The 26979-nt window shown below is 40.0% G+C and overlaps 1 protein-coding gene across 1 annotated transcript; it reads right to left on the bottom strand.

The window, feature by feature from the left end:
- Positions 1 to 527: 527 nt before the first annotated feature.
- Positions 528 to 26944, bottom strand: ACAT1 (acetyl-CoA acetyltransferase 1). Its single transcript, XM_010595438.3, has 12 exons — positions 26826 to 26944; positions 18067 to 18114; positions 14304 to 14421; positions 13925 to 14020; positions 13588 to 13688; positions 11781 to 11924; positions 11012 to 11162; positions 10002 to 10097; positions 5192 to 5305; positions 4077 to 4141; positions 1578 to 1735; positions 528 to 996 (listed from the first exon to the last, which is right to left on the bottom strand). Exons 1-12 carry the CDS (start codon positions 26895 to 26897, stop codon positions 876 to 878), a joined length of 1284 nt encoding a protein of 427 aa, XP_010593740.2. The 5' UTR covers positions 26898 to 26944; the 3' UTR covers positions 528 to 875.
- Positions 26945 to 26979: the final 35 nt, after the last annotated feature.

Genomic DNA, 26979 nt, shown 5'->3' with positions numbered 1-26979 from the left:
TTCGTCTCACATACTTAGAACATTTTATCAGGCAGGGTCAGTCCCTGGAGAAGGACATCATGCTTGGTAGAGGGTCAGCGAAAAAGAGGCAGACTCTCAATAGAGGGTGGCTGCAACAATGGGCTCAAGCATAGCAACGGTGAAAAGGCACAGGACCAAGCAGTGTTTTGCTCTGTTGTACGCAGGGGTTGCTATGAGTCAGAACTGACTCCACGCAGCTAACAACAACTAGACTTGGCCACATGGGCTTCTCTTTTGTTTGTAGTACCACTGCATACACCGATATCGTGGATTTGTGACTAATGACGGATGAGGTACTGCTGGTTGGCCCAGAATAGCCAACTCTCACTTTCAGGGTAAACTAATGTAAACAGGCTATAGACAACATTCACTTGGCCTTTATGATCCTCAAAAATATCAACTGATTTGTTCTCTCAAGTAAGTCACGGGTATTTCAAGTAATAGTATAATGTAAATGTGTGTCAAACTTCTAAAGATTGTCAAGCTTACTAAAGATTACCAAAAAATTAATGCAGAAGAAAAAAATTTATTTGTGATTTCAAAAGGTTTTGCTGTTTCATCTTATAAAAAAAGGAGTTAAAACAGAGAATAATAAAAAATGAAACAATTATTTTGTGTATAAAGCTGACCCCAAAACCAAATCCAATGCTGTCAAGTTGATTCCAACTCATGGCAACTCTACAGGACATAGCAGAACTACCCCGTAGGGTTTCCAACGAGTGACTGGTAGATTCAAACTGCTGAACTTTTTGGTAAGCAGCCAAGCTCTCTAACCACTTCGCCAATAAGCTATCCCAGGATAGTCAAGTATTACAGCAGGGCTTTGTGATGGCATAGAGATTCTCTTCCTTAGTCTACAGCCTCTGAATCAGCATTGCTGAAGCACCTCCTCCTCCATTGCAAATACTGGCGAGACCATATTGTCCTCGCTTCAAGGTATGAACCATATGGATGACAATCCGAGCTCCAGACATCCTAGGATGAAGAAGACATTCTGGTTTTTTAATGAAGTACAGAATTTGTGGCTAACCAAAAGTTATATTCCAAATTAACATCTTCACAAGCTTACCAAACCAAAAAAAAAAAAAAACCCACTGCCGTCTAGTCGATTGCGACTCAGCGACCCTACAGGACAGAGCAGAACTGCCCCATAGAGCTTCCAAGCAGTGCCTGGCCGATCTGAACTGCCGACCCTTTGGTTAGCAGCCGTAGCACTTAACCACTACGCCACCAGGGTTTCCACGAGCGAACCAGCCATGATGAATAAACAACTTTTCTTAAATTTGGGAAATTTGTTTCAAGAACAGCTGTTTTGAAAGCCCGAGCACAGACTTTAGTCTTTGAGTTCTATTTCTTATTCAGTATAAAACATTCAGTTTCAAGCCACAGATACAACATCCCTGCATTCAGTGTTTGTTGGTAACAAAAATGGCGTCTGCCTTAGGAAGGATGAGTGGGGAAGCAAACTTAGGCCGTCAATAGGCATCACAAAGCAGAATGTTTAGCTAGAAACGCAAAGTCAACTATTCACATATATTTTTCCTTATTTTACCTACCCTATTGGGTGTCCCAGAGAAACAGCTCCTCCATCGATATTCACTTTTTGATGATCAATCTCTAGCATTTTTATGTTTGCTAGTACAACCACACTAAAGGCTTCATTTACTTCCCACATTGTAACATCTTCTTTTTGCAGTCCTGCATTTTTAAGAACCTAAAAATTTTAAAAAGACAACAGTCAAAACTTATGTATTTATGTGTTTTATTTTCTTGGAATTATACAATTTTGGTTTGTATCTCCCATTAGTGAAACCCAGGTGGCGTAGTGGTTAAGTGCTATGGCTGCTAACCAAAAGGTCGGCAGTTCGAATCCGCCAGGCGCTCCTTGGAAACCATGGGGCAGTTCTCCTCTGTCCTGTAGGGTCGCTAGGAGTCGGAATCAACTCAATGGCACTGGGTTTGGGTTTAGTTTTTGGTTTTGGAGAAAGAGTTACAAATACATGACTTTCTTGAATGTTCCACTGATATTTGAAAAGGTGTATTCTCAATTTGGGGTACATAATTTGATATTGTTGAGGTCTACTGATGATGTTTAGTTCTTATTCTGTCTAACGAAAGAGGTATCGACAGCACTGGGTTGGGTAGTATTTTCCTATCATATTGCATCTGCTGTAGTTTCTGCTTTATACAAGGTGCAGCAGGGTTATCTGGGGCGTAGATCCTCACAGCTGCTGTGTCCTCTTTGTTGAATTATTTGTTAATGTGAAGTTTCTTATTATTTGATCTGGTCCCTGGGTGGTGCAAATGGTTTGTGATTAGCTGGTAACCTAAAGGTTGTTGGTTCAAACCCATCCAGCAGAACCATGGAAGAAAGGCCTCGTGATATGGTTTTATGAAGATTACAGCCAAGAAAACTCTATGGAGCAGTTCTACTCTATAACACATGGGGTGGCCACTGAGTCAAAACTGACTGAATAGCAATTTTTTTTATTTAAATAATATGGTCTGTATGTTTTCATAGTTACTCAGGTATTCAGGAAAGTATTTTTGTTCTAGTGGTTACAGTACTACCTTTATAAAACATTGTTAATACCTCTTTAGAAGTTTTATTATTGTGAACAACAATAAAATTAACTTGCAACTCTGCCTCCCCTTTCCCTTCTTCTCTCCCACCAGTGAGCCGAGGTAGCCTCCCAAGCTGCAGAGGTCAAAGGCTTGCTCTGTTCTCACAGCAGGGTTGTCTACGTCACAACCACAACCAGTTGCCTTGGAGCAGATCCTGACTCATGGCGGCCCCATTTGTGTCAAGAGTAGAACTGTGCTCCATAAGGTTTTCAGTGGCTGATTTTTTCAGATGTAAATCATCAGGCCTTTCTTTAAGGTGTCTCTGGGTGGACTCAAACCTCCGATCTTTCAGTTAGCAACCAAGTGCTTTAAATGTCTGTGCACCCAGGGACTCACACCTTTATAATGCAGAATTTCTGTACCATTTTTTCTTTCCTATTTGATGCATTCCCTTTCAGAAGATGTGTATTTAACTTTCTGAGATCTGCCATCTCTGGACACATTTCTACCCCCTAGTCTTTCTGATCCTTCCCTATCTTCTTTCCCTATTCCTTCTCTAGACACACTTCTACCTCCTAGTCTTTCTGATCCTTCTCTATCTTCTTTCCCTACTCCTTCTCTGGACACATCTCTGCCCCCTAGTCTTTCTGATCCTTCCTATCTTCTTTCCCTACTCCTTCTCTGGACACATCTCTGCCCCCTAGTCTTTCTGATCCTTCCCTCTTTCCCTGCTCCTTCTCTAGACACACTTCTACCCCCTAGTCTTTCTGATCCTTCTCTATCTTCTTTCCCTACTCCTTCTCTAGACACATCTCTGCCCCCTAGTCTTTCTGATCCTTCTGTGTCCTCCTTCCCCACTGGTTCTGCTCTTTTCATCTGGGTGCTACTCTCAGAAGTTCCTTCTCAGGGTAAAGACCTCTCTTTGTGGAAGGGAATATTTGCTTTAGACTTCTGAGATCTCTGAGCCCCTGAGCAACCTCAGCACTTCCTCTTTTTCCTGTGGCCCCTTAGCCATTTCCCATGGAGACTTGCCTAATTCTCCCTTTGGTATCACTTACGGACAATTTGGAGATTATAGGTTTTCCCTGTCCTTAGTTTCACTGCTTACTCTAAAACCTGCGTCCATCAGTGCCCTTTTAGGATGGAGAACTCTTGAAGGAGTGATCGTTTTCTAGATCTGGGGCCAGCAGGACCCTCATCATTCCCATTTTCTTCTTTGTCACATCAACCTCCCCTTTGTGGTTATCACACCAGGTATGTGAGCCCAGAGTCACACAAGTAATTCACAGTTATGTTGTTTTTATCTATTCCACTGAAGATGTAGTGTGTTGGTTGCTCTTTTTAATTTTTTTTTTTGTTATCCTTATTTTTAGGAGGAGAAGTGGGAAGATTCTAAACTGTCGTCATGCTTTTTGCCTGAAACCTCAGTATAAGCAAACCAGAAGTTGGCATAAATGGAGTATATAGTCCCTCACTTTGTTCGTAATTACCTTAGGTACAGCATATGCAGGTGCAATTGGAAAATCAATAGGTTCTACAGCAGCATCAGCAAATCCTATTGAAAAAATCAGTCGTTAAAATCTTTTGTTACAAGTATCTAAAGCTATACCTAACAAGTGTTAATATGTATTAATGCAATCATGCAAAAACCTAATTATCCCGTTAAATGCAAATGTCTTAATAACCTCTATACTATATGGGAATATATATATGTTCCTTTTCTAAGATTCTACACTTTATAAAATTACATCCATCAGGTTACATCAGCAATGATTTTCAACCAGTATAGGAAGAAATTTGCCTCCAGAGACATTTGGCACTGTCTGGGGACATTTTTGGTTGTCACAACAGGAGGAATCTAGTGGGTAGAGGTAAAGATGCTGCTAAACACCCCACAATGCACAGGAGAGTCCCCACAACAAAGAACTATTTGGTGCGCAATAGTTAATAACCAGGTCACATAGTTAATAAATGCCAGACCATCTAGATTTTCTCTCTCTACATTCTTTTTATTTTACGTTGCTGACTCTCTGCGATAAAACATGAACCTTTTTTTTCCTCCCACTCATCATATAAAAAAAAAATTAAAATATTTTTTTTATAGGACTGGGAAAATTTCTCTAAAGTTTACATTTATATAAAACAAATGATATTATCAAAACCATAGTAAAGGACCTTCAGTTTCAATTAAAATACGTACAGTCCTCACTTATTGACATGGTTAGGTTCCAAAGACCAGGTCATTATGTGAAAAGTGAAGTTATGCCAAAACAAAGGATTACCACATCAGATCACAAAGTAGAGGGTGAGTACACTGTTAAATAACTGCCAAGCCACTGAGAGCTGTGGCCTGGCCAAAGTGACACATAGCCGTAACCATCACAGCCGGTGTTACCCTCGCCTTGCACCTTGGCATTTGTTAGTGCCAGACATACATCGTTAATATGCAAAATGTTGGCTAACTAGTCAATAACCGAGGAGTACTGGTTAAATTATGTTACAAAGTACAACCTACTGTTAGAAACAGGCAACTCCAATACTATCTATTACCAGTAAGGAAAATCAACTTCAGAGGTTTAGCAGTAAACAAGGTCAGAATATCTACCTGCTATTCTTGCCAGTGGTTCAACATTGAGCCTCTTGGCTGCATCTGCAGTCATCAGGACTACAGCAGCTGCTCCGTCATTCAGTGTGCTAGCATTGGCAGCTGTCACTGTGCCTGAGAGGAACAATAAACAAAGTCAAAACATTCCTTCATACTGAATTCACTTGGTTCAATTTAACAAATACCTGCAGCGCACTGCTTGGGTTGTTAAATATGTGAAAAACTACAAAGTAGAGATAATTCCTGCCCTCAGGAAACATATACGTAGCTAACTACAATATAATTAATGTAAGAAAACCCTTTCATATTAGTTTTTCCTGTTTTTTCAAAGCTAGCTCAGGAACACATGCATTTTTTGTTGTTACATACCGTCAAGTTTGAGCCCACTGTTGCAGCCACTGTGTCAATCCATCTTGTTGACGGACTTCCTTTCTTTCGCTGACCCTCTACCAAGTATGATGTCCTTCTCCTCTGGACCTTCCTAATAACATGTCCAAAGTAAGAAACAAAGTCTCACTATCCTTGCTTCTAAGGAGCATTCTGGTTGTACTTCTTCCAAGACAGATTGGTTTGATCTTCCGGCAGTACATTCAGTATTCTTCGCGAACACTGTAATTCAAATGCATCAGCTCTTCTTCCATCTTCCGTATTCACTGTCCAGCTTTAGCATGCATATGAAACGACTGAAAGTACCATGGCTTGGGTCAGGCGCACCTTAGTCCTCAAGGCACTATCTTCGCTTTTTTACACTTTAAAGAGGTCTTTTGCAGCAGATTTGCCTGATGCAATACATCATTTTGAATTCTGACTGCTGCTTCCAGGGGTGTTGACGGTGGATCTAAGTAAAATGAAATCCCTGACAACTTCAGTCTTCTCCTTTTATCATGATGTTGTTTACTGGTCTCATGAAGATTTTGTTTATGTTATGGTGTAATCCATACTGAAGGCTGTGGTCTTTGATTGTCATCATTAAGTGCTTCAAGTCCTCTGCACTTTCAGCAAGCAAGGTTGTGTCACCTGCATATTGCAGGTTGTTAATGAGTCTTCTCCAATCCTGATGCCTCATTCTTCTTCACACAGTCCAGCTTCTCAGATTATTTGCTCATCATATAATTTGAATAAGTATGGTGAGAGGATACAACCCTGATGCACACCTTCCCTAATTTTAAACCCTTGTTCTGTTTGAATGATTGCCTCTTGGTCTATGTCCATGTTCCACATGAGCACAAATAAGTGTTCTGGAATTCCATAATTTCTTAGGATCTACACAGTCGAATGCTTTTGCATAGTCAATAAAACACAGGTAAACATATCCTGGTATTCTCTGCTTTCAGCCCAGGCCCCTCTGACAGCAGCAGTGATACCCCTTGTTCCACATCGTCCTGAATTCCTGGCAGTTATCTTTGGATGTACTGCTGCAATCATTTCTGAATTATCTTCAGGATAATTTTACTTGCAAGTGTTCGATAATTTCCACATTCTGTTGAATCACCCTTTCCCTGGAACAGGCATGAACATGGATCTCTTCAGTCAGTTGAAATTTCTTAGCATAGACAAGTGTGCGTTTCCAGGGTTGCATTCGCTTGCTGGAAACATTTCATTTGGTACGTTCATTCATTCTTGGAGCCTTGTTTTTGCCAGTGCCTTCAGTGCAGCCTGGACTTCTTTCAGTAACATCAGTTCTTGATCATATGCTACCTAATGAAATGGGTGAACGTCGACCAATTCTTTTTGGTACAGTGACTCTGTGTATTCCTTCCATCTTCTTTTGATGCTTCCTGGGTCGTTCAATTTTTTGCCTGTAGAATCTTTCAGTATTACCACTCAAGGCTTGAATTTTTTATTCACTTCTTTCAGCTTGAGAAATGCTTAGTGTGTTCTTCCCTTTTGGTTTTCTAACTCCGCATCTTCACACATTTCATTATGATACTTTACTTTGTCTGCTCCAGCCACTCTAAAACCTGTTCAGCTCTTTTACTTCATCATTTTTTCCTTTCACTTTAGCTACTCTAGATTCAAGAGTAAGTTTCAGAGGCTCTTCTGACATCTATTTTGGTCTTTTCATTATGTGTTTTTAATAACCTTTTGCTTTCTTCCTGTATGATATCCTTGATGTCATCCCACAACTTGTTTGGTCTTCAGTCATTAGAGTTCAGTGTGTCAAATCTATTCTTGAGATGGTCTCTAAATTCAGGTGGGAGATACTCAAGGTCATACTTTGGGTCTTGTGAACTTGTTTTAATTTTCTTCACCTTCAGTTTGAACTTGCATATGAGCAACTGATACTCTGTTCCACAGTTGGCACCTGGCCTTATTCTGACTGATGATATTGAGCTTTTCCATCATCTCTTTCCATAGATGTAGTTGATTTGAATCCTGTGTATTCCATCCGGCGAGGTCCATGTGTATAGTTGCCATTTATGTTGTTGAAAAAAGGTATCTGCAATGAATAAATCATTGGTCTTGAAAAATTCTATCATGTGATCTTCTGTATTGATTGTCACCAAGGCCATATTTTCCAAGTACCAATCCTTTGTTTCCAACTTTTGAATTCCAGTCACTAATTATCAGTGTATCTTGATTGCATGTCTGATCAATTTTGGACTGCCATAGTTGGTAAAAATCTTTAATTTCTACATCTTTGGCACTAGTGTGGTTGGTGGGTGTTATGGATTGAACTGTGTCCCCCCAAAATGTGTGTCTACCTGGCTGGGCCATGATTTCCAGTATTACATGATTGTCTACCATTTTGTCATCTGATGTGTTTTTCCTATGTGTTGTAAATCCTACCTCTATGGTGTTAATGAGGCAGGATCAGAGGTACGAATGATAAAGAGGGATGGCCTCAATCTATATGATTAGATTAGATCTTGAGTCAATCTCTTTTGAGGTATGAGAGAAGCAAGTAGAGAGACCAGAGACCTCAAACCACCAAGAAAGCAACACCGGGAGTAGAGCATGTCCTTTGGGCCTGTGGTTCCTGCATTGAGAAGCTCCTAGAAGGGAAGACTGATGCCAAGGACCTTTTCCCAGAAAAGCGAGAGAGAGAAAGCCTTCCCCTGGAGCTGGTACCCTGAATTTGGACTTCTTCCTGAACTGTGAGAGAATATATTTCTCTGTGTTAAACACACCTGCTTGTGGTATTTCTGTTAGAGCAGCACTAGGTAACCAAGACAGGGAGTAACTTTGAATAATGGTAGTGTTAACTGGTCTTCTTTGTAGGCATATGTATATTTTCCCATCACTGACAGCCCTATATTTCAGAATAGACCTTGAAATGTTCTTTTTGACAATGAATGCAATGCCGTTCCTCTTAAATTTGTTATTCCTGGCATAGTAAGACCATATGCCTATCCGATTGAAAATGACCAATACCAGTCCATTTCAGCTCAGTAATGCCTAGGTAGGTATCTTTATGCATTCCATTTCATTTTTGACAACTTCAGTTTTGATTCATACTTTGTACATCCATGTTCTGATTACTAATGGATATTTGCAGCTATTTCTTCTCACCTTCCATCACACCACATCAGGAAATGAAGGTCTGGAAAGCTTTACTCTGTCCATATCATTAAGGTTGACTCTACTTTAAGGAGGCAGGTCTTCACCAGTCGTATTTTGAGTGCCTTTCAACCTGAGGGGCTCATCTTCTGGCACTGTATCAGACAATGTTCTGCTGCTAACCGTACGGTTTTCGCAATTTAAAAGTGGATCACCAGGTCCTTCTTCCCAGTCTGTCTTAGTCTGCAAGCTCTGCTGAAATCTGTCCACCATGCGTGCGTGACCCTGCTGGTATTGGAAATGTTGGTGGCATAGCTTCCAGCATCACAGCAACACACAAGCCACCACAGTACAACAAACTGACAGATGAGTGGTGGACATGCATGGTAACAGTGGGTAAATATGGTCTAGAACTCTTAAAAGATAGTGACCGCTTCATTCATCTTTCTCCCCAGTGTCTAGCTCTTTGCTTATCTAAAATACAGCAAACACAGACTATAATTTGTCAAATCAATTTTAAAATTAGGTATTTCTCTAGAATCACTTGGAGTTAAGTATCAATGAATACTAAAAGCCACTGAACTTGTAAATGGGAGAATTTTATGGTATTTGAATTATATGACAATAATAAAAATGTCAATGAAGACCCCATGCCTGCTCAGAATTCTGCTAAAATTATGAAAATATACTTTGGCAATATAAATTATGAAGAGTGATCCATTCTTATACTTGGCATTGGGAAATTCAGTCAGGAAAAGGGAAAAAACCTATTTCAGATTATTATTACAGCTGTATACAGCTAATTTGAAAAGTAGAACTGACCTTTTCTCAAAGGAGTTCTAAATAAATTGTTTAGAACACTACCATCTTATTTGTACTCACACTCCACAACTATTGAGTACCTACTGCATGCCAGGCACTGGAGATACATCAATGAACACACAGCTGTCATCCTAGTCCTCAAGGAACTTACTGATATTTAACATAATATTTAAACCTGACTTTCAAATTACAATAAATTTTCAAGATGAACTGCATACAAACTGAATTCTATGGCCACACTGCAGAATCTCTTCCCTAGGATTTATACATTGGAGGTATAAGCTGTTGAGCAATTTAAAATATACACTGAATTATTATCACTCATTTTATTCATTTCATTTGAGCCTGATATATTTAAGATGTTAATTAACATCTAGATTGTTCTCTAGAATAGCTTTTTAAAAATCCTTGAGCAATTCACATACAATCAGAAATCTATTTGTATACTGATTCAATTTTTTTCTTATGCTTCATTTTTAATACGAACCATTTTCTTTTTGGAAAACTGGCTTCAACTTTGGAACTTTGCTAAAATCCACACGTTTATATTCTTCATCTTCTTTCACCACTACATCTGGTTTACCTAAAACAAAAATTAAGTAGTCACCATGCAAGACAAAAATTATTCATTCTACAGGAAACTGATGACAAAGGTGCTTGGTAATCTGTGCCTCTCTTTGTATGCCTGTATACCTTCAACCCACCCAAGTGAATTCTCATCGTTTCATCTCTCTTATGTTAGTGTCTTAAAGAGGACTTAAGTAGCTTAATGGAACTTTGAATCTTGCACACAGCCACCTTACGTTCTCTTCTCTGTCAGACCCCTATTATGATCACAGACCCCAGCCTCATGACCACAAGTATTTGGTTACTCTGAGAACAGTAATTGTTCCCAGAATGAGAATGTAATCTAAACCAAGCCAGTAAATCTGTCGTGTGGATTTATTCTGCTGGAATTGGTAAGGAGGTGTCTTTCTTCTCCGAGCACTCTACAGGTCTGATTCTGGAAATGGAGGCAACAACTTAAGGAAGGCTGAGACAATGAAGCTCAAATGCATGCCACACTGAGAAGCCAAGAACACATGTCCAAATAATATCGAGTCCCCAAATCCAGTCCTGAAGTTCCCAAGCTGAGTGGTTACTGCTATTCTTCTTTAGGTTCTGGGAGGTACCCCAGTAGCCCTCCAGTAAATCCTGTTTTTTATTTAAGCTAATGTGTTGCCTGTCACTTACATGAGAAAGAGTTCTAATATGTCCATTTCTCAAATTAAAATTAATTTAATAAAATCAGTAGTTAATAGATCTTTCAATCGGGTGAAATATGTCATCTTTGACCTGGCAGCCTTTCCTTTTATTAATCATAAGCAGAAGTGTCAGTGTTCTCAGCTGATGTGAACAAAAATAGATGTACTAATTTAAAACCAGAACATTTAAAAAAATTGCACCATGTAAAGTCGACTAAGAATTAGAACCTACTTTGAGACATTAACCGTCTACCTTTTACTGTAACTGTGACAGGAATAACTTCATTTCCAAATTTTCCTGCTTCCCATGCTGCTTTACTTCTGGTGTAGGAGTTAACCGCGTAAGTATCCTGTTCATCTCGCGAAATGTTAAGCTTCTTTGCAGTATTCTCAGCACAGTTTCCCTGATGAAAGTTGGAATTTTTTAAAACTAACTTTTGAGAACTTAGAAAATTAACTCTGCATAACTTATAAAATAGTGGTTGGCAGTTAAATTTAGCTTCTTAAAATATACTTCCTTTTGTACTAGGTAACTTTTTGCTTGCCTCACCATCAAATTACCTGAATTAACCCAGAAGCTAACATTTCGAAAGCAAGTAATTAAATATTTATAGAATCCATAATTAGAAGTCAGAAAGATACCCTAAGGAACGTGGGGCTCTCTGTCTTCAACAGTTGAGCCAAGCTGGTACACTGAAATCTGTGAGAGCTGGAAATCGATAAGACTCCCTTGTTTTTCTGGGTCTCACAAGTTTTCTACCTTTGACAAGGTGCAGTCTTACCTCTATCACTTCTATTAGTGGAAAATATTTGAGTTTTCCTTTTCTGACAGGTTTCCACCTTACACAGGTTCTGGATTTGGCAGGTTTACTGTACCATGGGCATAGAAAATTGTTTACCAAAATTAATGGCTAAGTTCTACATTTATAAATCTCACCCATCAGTTTCTAAAATACGTATAATTAAGAAAAATCAGGTAGTATTGCATACTTGATGGCATTTCTCCATTAAAAAAAATTTACCATATGAATTTTATTGTAGACATCTGTTAGCCCATCTTTTACGATCAAATCTTCAAGCTTGACTCCACCATATGGTGGTGCTCCTCTGTTCATCACATATGGAACATTGGACATGCTCTCCATTCCGCCTGCCACGATCACATCCTGCTCAGAAGCACACAACACTCAGTGTCAGTTCAAGAGGCAGATGCAAACACATCCTTTAACACAGCCACCAACAAACAAGTGTTGGCACGGTCGTTCAGATACACACATCTGCACCTCATGAGCCACCTACGAACGTGTGAAATGCCTACATCTTCAAAACTAACGGAAAAATCCATGGTTTCTCTGACTGCTTACTTCTGTCCCTTTTTAGGAACAGTTTCCCTTCTTGTGTGTCCCCCAATTACTGTGTAATGTTTTTATTATTATTAATTTCACTGCACTGTAGCTATGTTTACATGTCAAATATTCTCACTAGACTAAGCTCCTGTGAGGCCAGAAAACTGTCATATTTATATTACCATGACCTGCCATATAGTAGAAGTTTAATAAGAATTAATCTGTCATTTTTCAAGTCAACAAAAATTCATTTGTAGTATAAAGGTTAATTAAAAACAAATAGTTTAATAAACAGAAACTAAAGCCAAAGATAATCATCTCACAGCCTATCATCAGAAATAAAGACAAACAAGTTCCACAGCAAGGAGACTGAAATATCTTGCCTATTCTGAAATATGGAGGGTCTCCATTAGTTCTGGCCCAAGTTTTATTCCCTTATCTTGAAATATTGAATTCTTTCTGAAGATGATGGCAATAATACCTGACAGAAAATAAGGTATCAATTGTTCTTCATTTTAAAATAAAACGGACAGTTTTCCAAAGTCATAGGTAATGAAATATTCAGCAAGGTAATTCCTAGTATTCCTGTAAGTCAGAAAACGATACACACACAAATGAATCAACTAATACTAACCGAAAACATTTAAATGCAGTGTAAATAGCATTTACTAAAGAACAAATCGACTGAGAAAAGACTTTCCTAGTCATTCAAAGTTCTGAAACATATTTAAACCATCTCATGCCCATTCTTCACCCATCTGTTTGACGAGAGTTTGGTAACACTGTTGCTGGTGAGGACGTGGGGAAAAAAGACTCTCGCAACCTCTGCAAAGTAAGTAACTAGTACAACTTTTACGGAAAGCATTTGAAAATATCAAATTTAAGATCCTCTGACTCAGCGATTCTCCTTTTAGCAATTTTTCTAACAGAGACGTACATGAAGACAGAAAATGTTAAATGCTTTCTTAGCTGTTCTATCTCCAGTGACAGTCACATAGTAGGTGCTCTGGTAATAAGGGGCAGAACTAGGATCTGAAGTCAGACAGTCTGGCTCCAAGGCCGACAGAAAGCCTGAACAATTCGACAACTGAGCCTGGGCATGCAAGAACTACAAATTAGTCATCAATCCTGGGCTCAATGATTTAATTCCCAGGGCCAGCACCTTAGTTTCATTTATAATAAAAAGCCCTTCATATTCTGGCAAATGTAGAATAATGGATTTTTAAAGCACCCACAATCTCAGAGAAAGACTCTAGGGGTCATTCCCAAGACCATAACTAATTTTTAACACAAGACATTTAGGTTAGCCTTTTGATCTCTTCCTTCAAATGGAAAGCAAATCCAGACGCTCATAAGTGCAATACAACGTGGCAACTGTACTTACAAGAATCTTATTTCTAAAACATGAATGTGCTGAATTTTCAGTGTCTGTTAACACTGAGTATCTTTTTAATGAAAAAATGGAAAAGAAGGTGCTTCTTACCTGATGTCCACACATGAGATTCTGAGATGCCATCATGATGGCTTTCATTCCTGAGGCACAAACTTTGTTCACGGTGGTGCATGGAGTAGAAATTGGTAAGCCTAAAACCAAGACAATTAAGTCACACTCTTGAATAACTAAGATACTCACTTTTAAAACACAACTACAGAATTAATAGAATAGAATACAGCATGTTAAACTACAATCAGCAACACTTCTTTTCCTAAGGTAAATCTAGACTATTAAATGATGCATTTAATAGTTTCTTTAAGCTGAGGTGATCTCCATTTTACCATTTCAAACATAATATATAAAAGCAATAATGTATTCCTGTTACCTGCACCCAGCACTGCTTGCCTTGTAGGGGCTTGTCCTTCACCTCCTTGTAGAACGTTACCCATGTATACTTCTTTCACTTCTTCTTTTGGAATCCCTTTTTTTAAATAAATAAAGGCATTTCTTTTTATTATTTTGTTCAATTTAATAATCAGTAATTACCTAATAAAGCACATGGCATTATACAGCAGGAATGGTTTCTTTTTCTTGTCAGTTTTCAGTTTTATTCTCAATTCTGTATTACAAAGAATTCTTTATGAAGGAATTCAGAACTGTAGGCATTACGTCATTACTAAGTGATATGTATACAGTACAAAATAAATATCTGTCCCACCGAATCATTTTGCCCCCTCACTACAAAAAGCAAAACAACTACTGACCTGCTCTTTCAACAGCTCCCTGAATTGCATTGGCTCCAAGTTTAGTGGCTGGAAGTGAGGCAAGGCTGCTCAGAAAGGATCCAATGGGTGTTCTTACTGCACTTACTATGACCACTTCCTGGCAAGACAGAAGATGGTAAAAATTTTAACGTTTCAATATTTTTCGCAAATCATTTTTCATTAAATAACCTTATAATTCACAGATATGTCATCTAAGAAAGTATTTTTATGGATGACTAGTCACCAAAGGTTACAACAGCCCCAATTATGATGTGAAGAGCAGTAAAATTAATCAGTTCAATGCTAGTGGTTTATAATTTAAGACCTAACAGCAAACATAAAAAAAAATTTAAGAAATAGTCACTCTAATCTTGGTAACTGCTTACTAAACAACCTTAGCCAACAAGGCTCCTTCAATTTTGATAGAATATGATTAGAGTCACTTTACAAACCCTTATAAACAAAGAGGAGCACTAGGTGATCCAGGAGCACGAGGTGATGAGGTCTAATCCTCAGCCCAGTTCAGTCCCTCTCTTCTAGGGTCTCTATGTGGCTTCCTCACTGTGCTACACACAATACAATGAGGATCCCTGAGGGTAAAGGAAGAACACTGCCCAGGTTTAGAGGGAAGGCTGGTCTGCAGCAGACTATGGGCACGACTCAAAATGAGAAGAAACAGCTGCAAACATCCATTAATCGGAAGCTGGAATGTACAAAGTATGAATCTAGGAAAATTGGAAATCGTCAAAAATGAAATGGAACGCATAAACATCAATATCCTAGGCATTAGTGGGCTGAAATGGACTGGTATTGGCCATTTTGAATCAGACAATCATATAGTCTACTATGCTGGGAATGACAACTCGAAGATGAATGGTGTTGCATTCATTGTCAAAAAGAACATTTCAAGATATATCCTGAAGTACAGTGTTGTCGGTGATAGTATAATTCCATACGCCCACAAGGAAGACCAGATAATACGACTATTCTTCAAATTTATGCACCAACCACTAGGGCCAAAGATGAAGAAATAGAGGATTTTTATCAGCTGCTGCAGTCTGAATTGATCAAACATGCAATCAGGATGCATTGATAATTACTGGTGATTGGAACGTGAAAGTTGGAAACAAAGAAGAAAGATCAGTAGTTGGGAAATATGGCCTTTAGAAACAGTGCCAGAGATGGAATGATAGAATTTTGCAAGACCAACGACTTCTTCACTGCAAATACCTTCTTCCACCAATATAAACAGCAACTATACACATGGACCTCTCCAGATGGAACACACAGAAATCAAATTGACTACATCTGTGGGAAGAGACGATGGAAACGCTCAATATGATCAGTCAGAACAAGGCCCGGGGCCGACTATGGAAGAGACCATCAATTGCTCATATGCAAGTTCAAGCTGAAACTGAAGAAAATCAGAGCAAGTCCACGAAAGCCAAAATATGACCTTGAGTACATCCCACCTGAATTTAGAGACCATCTCAAGAGTAGATTTGACGCATTGAACACTAGTGACCGAAGACCAGACGAGTTGTGAAATGACATCAAGGACATCATCCATGAAGAAAGCAAGAGGTCACTGAAAAGACAGGAAAGAAAGGAAAGACCAAGGTCGATGTCAGAGGAGACTCTGAAACTTGCTCTTGAGCGTCGAGCAGCTAAAACAAAAGGAAGAATTCATGAAATAAAAGAACTGAACAGAAGATTTCAAAGGGCCTCTCGAGAAGACAAAATAAAATATTATAATGACATGTGCAAAGAGCTGGAGATGGAAAACCAAAAGGGAAGAACACGCTTGGCGTTTCCCAAGCTCAAAAAACTGAAGAAAAAATTCAAGCCTCGAGTTGCAATAGTGAAGGATTCCATGGGGAAAATATTAAATGACGCAGGAAGCATCAAAAGAAGATGGAAGGAATACACAGAGTCATTATACCAAAAAGAATTGGTCGGTATTCAAACATTTCAAGAGGTGGCATATGATCAGGAACCGATGGTACTGAAGGAAGAAGTCCAAGCTGCTCTGAAGGTATTGGCAAAAAACAAGGCTCCAGGAATTGATGGAATATCAATTGAGATGTTTCAACAAACAGATGTGGCACTGGAGGTGCACACTCATCTATGCCAAGAAATATGGAAGACAGCTTGCTGGCCAACTGACTGGAAGAGATCCATATTTATGCCTATTCCCAAGAAAGGTGATCCAACTGAATGTGGAAATTACAGAACAATATCATTAATATCACACACAAGCAAAATTCTGCTGAAGACCATTCAAAAGCGGCCGCAGCAGTATATCGACAGGGAACTACCAGAAATTCAGGCCGGTTTCAGAAAAGGACGTGGAACCAGGGATATGATTGCTGATGTCGGATGGATCCTGGCTGAAAGCAGAGAATACCAGAAAGATGTTTACCTGTGTTTTATTGATTATGCAAAGGCATTTGACTGTGTGGATCATTAACAAACTATGGATAACACTGCAAAGAATGGGAATTCCAGAACACTTAATTGTGCTCATGAGGAACCTTTACATAAATCAAGAGGCAGTTGTTCAGACAGAACAAGGGGATACTGATTGGTTTAAAGTCAGGAAAGTGTGCGTCAGGGTTGTATTCTTTGACCATACCTATTTAATCTGTATGCTGAACAAATAATACAAGAAGCTGGACTATATGAAGAAGAACGGGGCATCAAGATTGGAGGAAGACTCATTAACAACCTGCATTATGCAGATGACACAGCCTTGCTTGCTGAAAATGAAGAGGACTTGAAGCACTTACTAATGAAGATCAAAGACCACAGCCTTCAGTATGGATTACACTTAAACATAAAGAAAACAAAAATCCTCACAACTGGACCAATGAGCAACATCATGATAAATGGAGAAAAGATTGAAGTTGTCAAGGATTTCATTTTACTTGGATCCACAATCAAAAGCCATGGAAGCAGCAGTCAAGAAATCAAAAGATGCATTGCATTGGGTAAATCTGCTGCAAAGGACCTCTTCAAAGTGTTGAAGAGCAAAGATGTCACCCTGAAGACTAAGGTGCGCCTGACCCAAGCCATGGTATTTTCAATCACATCATATGCATTTGAAAGCTGGACAATGAATAAGGAGGACCGAAAAAGAGCTGACATCTTTGAATTGTGCTCTTGACGAAGAATACTGAATATACCATGGACTGCCAAAAGAAGGAACAAATCTGTCTTAAAAGAAGTACAACCAGAATGCTCCTTAGAAGTAAGGATGGTAAGACTGAGTCTTACATACTTTGGACATGTTGTCAGGAGGGATTAGTCCCTGGAGAAAGACATCATGCTTGGCAGAGTACAGGGTCAGCAGAAAAGAGGAAGACCCTCAACGAGGTGGATTGACACAGTGGCTGCAACAACGAGCTCAAGCATAACAGCGATTATAAGGATGGCGCAGGACCGGGCAGTGTTTCGTTCTGTTGCGCACAGGGTTGCTATGAGTCGGAGCCGACTCGATGGCACCTAACAACAACAACAACATGGGGAAGAAACAGGAATTAGGTAGGGGACTGGACTGAAATTTTTTATGTTCATCTGAAAGTTTAATATTTCAGTAATTAACTATTCCCAACCATCCCATAATCATGAGCTGACCTTTGCATATACCCAAATCCTAAGTATATGCATTTTTACTGACTGCATTTTCTCTGGAAACCCTGCTGGCATAGTGGCTAGGTGCTACGGCTGCTAACCACAGAGCACAACTTAAATTTATACTTACATTTAACGTGGGTTTTACTACGTAACTTCGCTTCACATATCTTATTTCCTGTAAAATAAATATTTATAATGTTACAATGCAGAAAATACTCGTCTATATCATTCTATATTTCTTACTGATACGGTTATGATGGCTCCTGCTTCTTTGTACTTTTTCTGTTTCTTTATACTTTTATTTCTAGATTTTCCACAATGAGCATATATCACTTTTATAATCAGAAAAAAACAAAACAAAAACACGACTCTATACTTTTCTGATTAACTGTTCTGATAAATATATTGGAAATCTGTGTTTTAACTTCAGATGAGTTCATTTATGTTAAAATTTCTAAGCCTTTTTTAAAGTATACATCTTATATATGAGGGGGGGAGGGAGGGACGGTGGGAGAGGGTTTTTTACTGATTAGTTAGTAGATAAGATCTGCTTTAGGTGAAGGGAAGGACAATACTCAATACATGGAAGGTCAGCTCAACTGGACTGGACCAAAAGCAAAGAAGTTTCCGAGATAAACTGAATGCTTCAAAGGTCAGCGGAGCAAGGGCGGGGGTTTGGGGACCATGGTTTAAGTGGACTTCTAAGTCAACTGGCAAAATAATTTTATTATGAAAACATTCTGCATCCCACTTTGAAATGTGGCATCTGGGGTCTTAAATGCTAACAAGCGGCCATCTATGAAGCATCAATTGGTCTCAACCCACCTGGATCAAAGGAGAATGAAGAACACCAAGGTCACACAATAACTGTGAGCCCAAGAGACAGAAAGGGCCACATGAACCAGAGACTTACATCATCCTGAGACCAGAAGAACTAGTTGGTGCCCGGCCACAACTGATGACTGCCCTGACAGGGAGCACAACAGAGAACTCCTGAGGGAGCAGGAGATCAGTGGGATGCAGACTCCAAATTCTTGTAAAAAGACCAGACTTAATGGTCTGACTGAGACTAGAGGAATCCCGGTGGTCATGGTCCCCAAACCCTCTGTTGGCACAGGACAGGAACCATTCCCGAAGACAACGCATCAGACATGAAAGGGACTGAACAGTGGGTAGGAGAGAGATGCTGATGAAGAGTGAGCTATTTGTATCAGGTGGACACTTGAGAGTGTGTTGGCATCTCCTGTCTGCAGGGGGGATGGGAGGATAGAGAGGGTTGGAAGCTGGCAAAATTGTCACGAAAGGAGAGACTGGAAGGGCTGACTCATTAGGGGGAGAGCAAGTGGGAGTACGGAGTAAGGTGTATATAAACTTATATGTGACAATCTGACTTATTTGTAAACGTTTACTTGAAGCTCAATAAAAGTTGAAAAGTATACGTCTTATAAAATGTAATTCTAAGTTAAATCTAAGTTCAAAAATTAAGTAATTTTAGGGTGCCACAGGAAGATATTCTCATTCCTTAAAATTTTTTTTTTTATTTAAGTAAAAGTTGCTGTTTCTCCCTTTCCACTTCCAATAAATTTTTCGGATTTATGTGACACAGATATACTTCACCTAAATATGATTTATACTACCAGATTTTTTTTAATGAAAGGAAAGAAATATTTTTCCCCTACTTTTCATTTCTTGACACTCTGTGCTTACCAAGAAGTGCCAACAAAAACAAAATCTGGAAATGTAGTTGGCAGCTCAGAGACATCACTGATCCTGAAATTGATCTACTTACAGGACAAATGAATAAAATGTTTTACCCTTTGAATTCAGAAAGCATAAACAGATACTCAAAATTTACAGCTTATATTTACAACCTAATCTTAATAACTTATTTAAAAACATACTTGTCAGTCATATCTCACAGAGAAATCAACAAGTCTACAAATATCTAAAAACTTTAAACTGACCTAAGAACTTAGCTTTTTACAGATTAAATATGCTTTGTCCTGACTCAATGCAAATAACCAACTAAAAGTTTCCATTTATAATAACCCACTGTCATACAGTTGATTCCAAACACAGCACAGGACAAAAAACCAGATTTGACAAGTAGTGGTTACAGGCAGAGATAACCACCACAGTAACCCCCAAACTGCTTTGATAAAGGGTTTGGATGAGAATACATGCGAAAGGTAGTTTTAAGAGACTAGGTTCCTAGATAGTGGAAGAATAGAATTTAACTCTAAGGTGATCTTTTTTTGCAATGTTAACATAATGGAATTTGTCACTTTCATGTGGAAACTTCCCAGTTCCCAGTAATTAAAACAAAGTTACTCCTAAAAACCTGGCTATAAGAAATAACCCAATATAGCCCTGATTTTACTAAAAAATTATCATCATCACAAATATTTAACCCAGCCCCAAAGAGAGAACTTTACAGTCTTTATGAAAGACTAACACAACTACTGATCCTTCATTTGCTCAACAGAACTGCTGAGAACACTTACCTTACAGAAAACAAGATCGGGAGTTAGAGATCTTTAAAACATGGTCCCTACACTCAAGCATCATGGTAATCTGGTAGAGGAGAAATGTTAAAGTTACCTGTGGATATTCCTAAAACAGAATTGGATAAGAACTACAAGAGTTGTATAATAAGCGAGGCGCCTCTGTGAATTACGGGGGAATTACACACTTTATTTAAATTTCATCTTTCAAATATATCAAATGTTAATACAACAGAGATCACACACGTGTTACTTAATGCTGTCTGTGCAGACCTTGAAGGAAGACTTATCTGCCACCTCTGTCTATATATGTAACCCTTAGAGCTGTGTCTATTCCAAGGAAGGTGATCCAACTGAATGCGGAAATTATCAAACAGTATCATTAATACCACATGAAAGTAAAATTTTGCTGAAGATCAGTCAAGAGTGGCTGCAGCAGCGTATCAACAGGGAATTGCCAGAAATTCAGAAGAGGGCTTGAAATGAGGGATATCATAGTTGAGGTCAGATGGATCCTGGCTGAAAGCAGAGAATACCAGAGAGATGTTTACCTGTATTTTATTGACTATAAAGGCATTTACCTGTGTGGATCGTAATAAATTATGGATAATACTGCGAAGAATGGGAATTCCAGAACGCTTAAGTGTGCTCATGAGGAACGTGTAAGGAGATCAAGAGGCAGTCGTTCAGACAGAACAAGGGGATACTGCGTGGTTTAAAGTCAGGAAAGGTGTGTGTCAGGGTTGTATCCTTTCACCATACATATTCAATCTGTATGGCTGAGCAAATAATCCGAGAAACTGGACTATATGAAGAAGAATGGGGCATCAGGATTGGAAGAAGACTCATTAACAACCTATGCGATGACACACCCTTGCTTGCTGAAAGTGAAGACGACTTGAAGCACTTACTGATGAAGATCAAAGAACACAGCCTTCAGTATGGATTACACCTCAACATAAAGAAAAAATCCTCACAACTGGACCAATAAGCCACATCATGATAAATGGATAAAAGACTGAAGTTGTCAAGGATTTCATTTCACTTGGATCCACAGTCAATGCTCATGGAAGGAGCAGTCAAGAAATCAAGACACATTGCATCGGGCAAATCTGCTGCAAAAGACCTCTTTAAAGTGTTGAAAAGCAAAAATGTCACCTTGAAGACTGAGGTGTTCCTACCCCAAGCCATGGTGTTTTCAATCGCCTCATATGTATGCAAAAGCTGGATGATGAATAAGGAAGACTGAAGAAGAACAGACACTTTCGAATTGTGGTCTTGGCAAAGAACACTGAATATACCATGGAATAGCAAAAGAACGAACAAATCTGTCTTGGAAGAAGTACAACCAGAATACTCCTTCGAAGCAAGGATGGCGAGACTACGTCTCACATACTTTGGACATATTATCAGGAGGGATCAGTCCCTGGGGAAAGACATCATGCTTGGTAAAGTAGAGGGTAAGCATAAAAGAGGAAGACCCTCAAAGAGATGGATTGACACAGTGGCTGCCAAACAGTGAGCTCAAGCATAACGACGACTGTGAGAATGATGCAGGAACAGGCAGTGTTTCGTGCTGTTGTACATAGGGTCACTGTGAGTCAAAACCAACTCAGTGGCACCTAACAGCTGCAGAGGTGTCATTAAGATTAGGAAAATCTGTGTTTTTTACTAGAACTGGGCTTTCATGTCCACTTAAGTGAGAGTGTACGCTGCCGGCCCAGGCCAACACACTTCTGTGCTCACGCAGACAAGGTTCAAATGCATGTGCTCAATAAATGTGCTCCTCAGTATCAGCTATTCAGATCAACAGGTGCACCCTTACTATGTCATATAATTTGGGCTGCTTCTTATATAACCTACTTATTATAAGGGATGCTAGCATACTATCTGTGATCCAATTTTGAACAAAAAGTTCCTACTTGTAGTAAACACGCCAGTCATTGCCTCTCCAATCACACCCCCTTCTTAGAGAGCCCTGGAAGGGGCAGCCCTAAGTACCTACAAAGCAACTCCCCTTGTGTTGGCCAGAGCTGATGAGATAAAAAAAAGGGAATGGACTGACCTAAGCAGGCACACAGAGACTGAGTCACCTGGATGATTGTGGGCACCTGAACTGAAAGGTCCTAAGGGGAAAAAGAGGTTAGGGCAACAAGAAAAGCCATGAGTAAGCAGAGAAGCAAAGGAATAGAACATACATTCTAAGAGAACAGGAGAGAAAGACCACAGCACTCTACAAGAGACAAAAGAAGATACCCTTGGTTCATGATTTTCTGGTTAAGGTTCTGACAGGGCCAGCTATACTTTATTTCCTATCCTCGGATGTTCAAGAGTTTGTCTATTGTTATCTTTTCAAAAATTTTCCTTTCTACTTAGCTAGTTTGGAGCGGGATGTTTGTTGTTGCTTGCAATCAAAGGCCTTTACTAAGCCACTTCTATCTACTCTTAAATTTCTGGTTCAGTTTAATTGAAGCATCCCTCGTCTCTTTGCTTTGCTCCTGATCCCATCTCTGGTAGCCTTTTCAAAGATGGCACACCTTCAATTAATCCTTCCCTCTCCTCTACATCATTCAGTCCCATTTCTTCTGGGTCATTCCATAAGCATACGAACAGGCTCTGGTTCCTCCCACCTAACAAAGAAAATAAAGAAAATTTCCTCTGATCCACACTCCCTCTGAGCTTTCTCCTCATCTCCTAGATCTCTTTTATAATAAAAATTCTCCAACAAGCACTTTCAGTTTCCTTGTCCTCAAGTCCTGTTTACTGCTGAACCAACTCCAATCTAGCTTTTTTTCCACCACTCTACCACTGGTGGCTCTGAGCAAGGTCATCAAGAATTTTTATGTGGCCAAATTCAATAAACGCTTTATGCAATCATCTCACTTAACCTCTCATTGCCATTGGGCCTTGCTTTCTTCTTTGAGAAGTATGTATAGTGGTTAAAAGCCTGGGCCTGCTAGCCAAGTATTCTTGAGCGAGTTGTTTAAACTTGCTTTGCCTTGATTTCCTCAAATACCCTCCATGGGTGTTGTGAGGATGATATGAAGTAGCATGTGTAAAGCACTACTGAAACATTCGCTTTTCTTGGCTTCCATTATTAAACAATCTTGTGGTTTTTCTCCTACTACACTAGCTATTTTTTTCCACATCCTTTGCTGTGTCATTCTCTTCTTCCCAACCTTCTCTTGCTCTGCCTATCTGGAAAATACTGTGTTCCCCAAAGGCCCCATACCAGGCCTCTTCTCTTCCCCCCACTACATACTTACCCTGGGTAACTCATCAATTACGTGGATTTCACTGCCATCCACAGCTGAGAAATCCCAAGTTGGTATCCTGTCCAATCGTTCTCCTACACTTCAGAACAATTCATCCAATTGGACAACTCCAAACCCAAGTCCAAAATTCATCTCATCACTTTCTATCCACCCCCAAATTTGTTCCTCCTCCTACATTCCCTGTCCGCAGTAAAAACCTCCACTCCACCTCCATGATGTAGGCTGTACCCCCGAAATCATACTCCTCTCTCAGCCTCTCAGCTAATCAGTCAAAGGTCAACTGATTCTGTCCCATTAGTATCTCGATCCTATCAGTTCTCTCCATGCTTTTTTACCACTCAGATCTCTATTGATGCCTGACTGATTACCACAGCGCTCTGACCGTTCCTCTGGCCACTATAAGGAGAGGCCCAAAGACTGAGGGTAGAAAATGCACAGACTGGAAGGGAATGGGAAGAGAGCAAAAACAATAAAAACATTCATTAGGATTCAACCAGGAAAACAAAAATCTATCTCAAACAAACAAACAAAACCAGTTGCTGTCGATTCCCACTCATGGGGACTCCATGTGTGTCAGAACAGAACTGCACTCACATGGCTGATTTTTGGAAGTAGGCTGCCAGGCTTTTCTTCTAAGGCGCTTTTGAATGGACTCAAACCATCAACATTTTGGTTAGTAGCTGAGCTCTTAACCATTTGTGCCACCCAAGAACTCCCCTATTTGAAACAGAGAATTTAGTGCAGGAAATTAAAGACACAAGCTGCAGACAAGCTGAGAACGACAGGAGACAGTATGGACTGTACCGAGATTAACAACAACAGAAAAGCACTAACATGCGTAAGCTACTGGGACAAAGGGAAGAAGGTTATCAGAACCAAAGGGTCAGAGTCACCTGGCAGAAACAGGAAGCACAAAAGAGAAACAGCCACTGCCCCAAACACCACCTAAGGCAGGCAGAGAGAAAGGATCCTGGCTTCTCCCTTCTATTTTCCATTCTCAGTCAGTCAGTGCCTTTCAGAGACTGAACCCAGTCAGAAGTCAGCTGACGTTGTAGTCTGTGAAAAACAGCCAGCAAATGTCAGCCCCAGGGCAACAGACACAGAGCAGAGGAGAAGAGAGAAATGAACCTGAGAGCAAGCAGGCCTGGAACTAGATCAACATGGGAAAATAAATAGTTTAAGACTCAGAGTATTACAAGAGGCAGAATAATACTGGATCAAAGCAGCAAAACGAGAGTTTCAAGGAAGAAGTGGTGAACAGTGTCAAAGACAGTACAAAGGCCAAGAAGGAAACACACACACACAGAAAACCACTGGTATTCTTCAGCTGAGCTGCACAGAAATCTCACTGCAGAATGCTAAGGAAAAATCGATGTACAAATGAATGGAGATGATAAATAAGACTTACTCTATACAAGAAAAGTCATTAGAGCTAGAAAGGCAACAAGCTCCAATAAAGTCTAAAAAGTCTGCTCAAAGTAAGGGAGACTTGTACATACTTACAGGCACAGAACAGACAAAGCCAATGTAATTAATAGGTGAGAGGTCAAATGGCACTGAAAGTACTGTTAAAAACACTGATCTCCATCGTTCAGTAAACGACCACTTAATTCAAGTAACATCCAACACAACTGATTTCTAGAGTTCAATAAAATGAGCTCCACAAATCATGCTGTATTACCTAAAGCTTCATTTTTCTCTTCAGCAACATTTGTGTGCTTGCTTGTAAACTCTTATTAAACTATAAATTAAGTAAAAGAAGGCTCTGCAGTTGTTTTATACATACCTAGAGTGCACCTGGAAACCCTGGTGGCATAGTGGTTAAGTGCGAGGGCCGCAAACCAAGAGGTCGGCAGCTCGAATCCACCAGGCGCTCCTTGGAAACTCTACGGGGCACTTCTACTCTGTCCTATAGGGTTGCTATGAGTTGGAATTGACTTGATGGCAGTGGGTTTGGTTTTTTTGTTTTTAGAGTGCACCTAATTCACCTAATCAACTTTGGCTGAAACCCAGATTACCTGATTAAATCTTTGTGATTTCCCAAATCATTCTCTGAAACTAACAGATTAAGAACTCATCTTTCCTGAAAACCTACTCCTCTTTCTGATTTTTCTATTACAGTCACCCAGGGTTAACTTTATTCTCTTCCTTTTGCCTTGGCTCCCAACCCTCACCCCATAATTGCCAAGTCCCACATTTATTCTTTCACAGTCTCTCAGATAATGCTACTCTTTTTCAGCTCCTATTAGTTCAAGTTGTTACTTTATGCCTAACCAGCTATTAGTTTTTCTGCCCACTCCAATACTCCTTGACCTCTGATTATGTCAAAAACAAAAACATCAACTGCCCCCACTGACTAGGGTCAAATCCAAAGTCATGCAACATGACTGGATTCCAAAGTTTTTTTTTTTATTACCCCAACCAAAAATTCAAGTTTCACCAACCATACCTACTCCTTAGGCTTTGACAGACCTTAAATGTGGATGGGGTGCAAGCTCCCTTGCTGTGACACATGCAAAATAAGTTCTTTCTTTCAAAACAAGGTCACTACTGTATTCCCCAAACCCAACAGCCAGAGAAGACAGACCTCTCTGGACACCCTCATTATGTAAGCTTAACTCAAACATCAACTATAATTTATTTCTTGTATTATTTGAGTAGCCATTTCCTTTCCTTGGTAAGTTTTAAGTTGCTCCCATGTTAAGAACACCTGTTTCTCATAGTGCCTCGCACTGTGTAAGCACCTTGATTATCTGTTGCACGGAGGGAGAAAAAAAAAAAAAAACTCTTGACAATAATGCTCACCAACATATTTTTAAGAAAATCCGGGCAGCTTTACCGGCCTTCGAAGCAACAGTGCATCCCGGGCTTTTCTGCCTGCCAAAATATGTGCCCCGCTACACAGACGACTAATAACGATTACAGCGGAGATGCTGCGAGCGGAAACGCAGTTTGTAGAAACAGGGCGGTCGCGCTCCAGAGGCCTACACGGAAGGCTCCGCCAGGCTGCGGCTGCCGCCAGCAGGGACCTGCCAGGGGCGGCCGTGTGGTGGGGCAGAAGGCCGCCCGGGGCCGCCCGAGCCAGCCCGGAGGACGAACGCTCTCACCTGGGTCAGCCTCCGAAGCAGCGGGCCGTGTCCGCGGGAGCCGCCGTGCAGCAGGACCGTCGCCACCGCCATGGCCGCCGAGCGCACACCGAGCGCACACCGCTCCCCGTCCGCAGCGCCCGCCCGCAGCGCTCCCGGCCTGCCGCGCTCCTTC

Source organism: Loxodonta africana, chromosome 7 (genome assembly GCF_030014295.1).
Source record: "Loxodonta africana isolate mLoxAfr1 chromosome 7, mLoxAfr1.hap2, whole genome shotgun sequence".
In the NCBI taxonomy this organism is placed as follows: domain Eukaryota; kingdom Metazoa; phylum Chordata; class Mammalia; order Proboscidea; family Elephantidae; genus Loxodonta; species Loxodonta africana.
The sequence above is the reverse complement of the archived record's forward strand: the minus strand, read 5'-3'. Positions and strand labels throughout refer to the sequence as shown.

Coding starts and splice junctions, on each gene's coding strand:
- ACAT1 (XM_010595438.3), bottom strand. CDS start 26,897: ATGGCGGTGGCGACGGTCCTGCTGCACGGCGGCTCCCGCGGACACGGC. Junction 14,021..14,303: donor GGGAGCTGTTGAAAGAGCAG/GTCAGTAGTTGT, acceptor ATTTAAAAAAAG/GGATTCCAAAAGAAGAAGTG. Junction 11,925..13,587: donor ATCTCATGTGTGGACATCAG/GTAAGAAGCACC, acceptor GCTTCTGAGCAG/GATGTGATCGTGGCAGGCGG.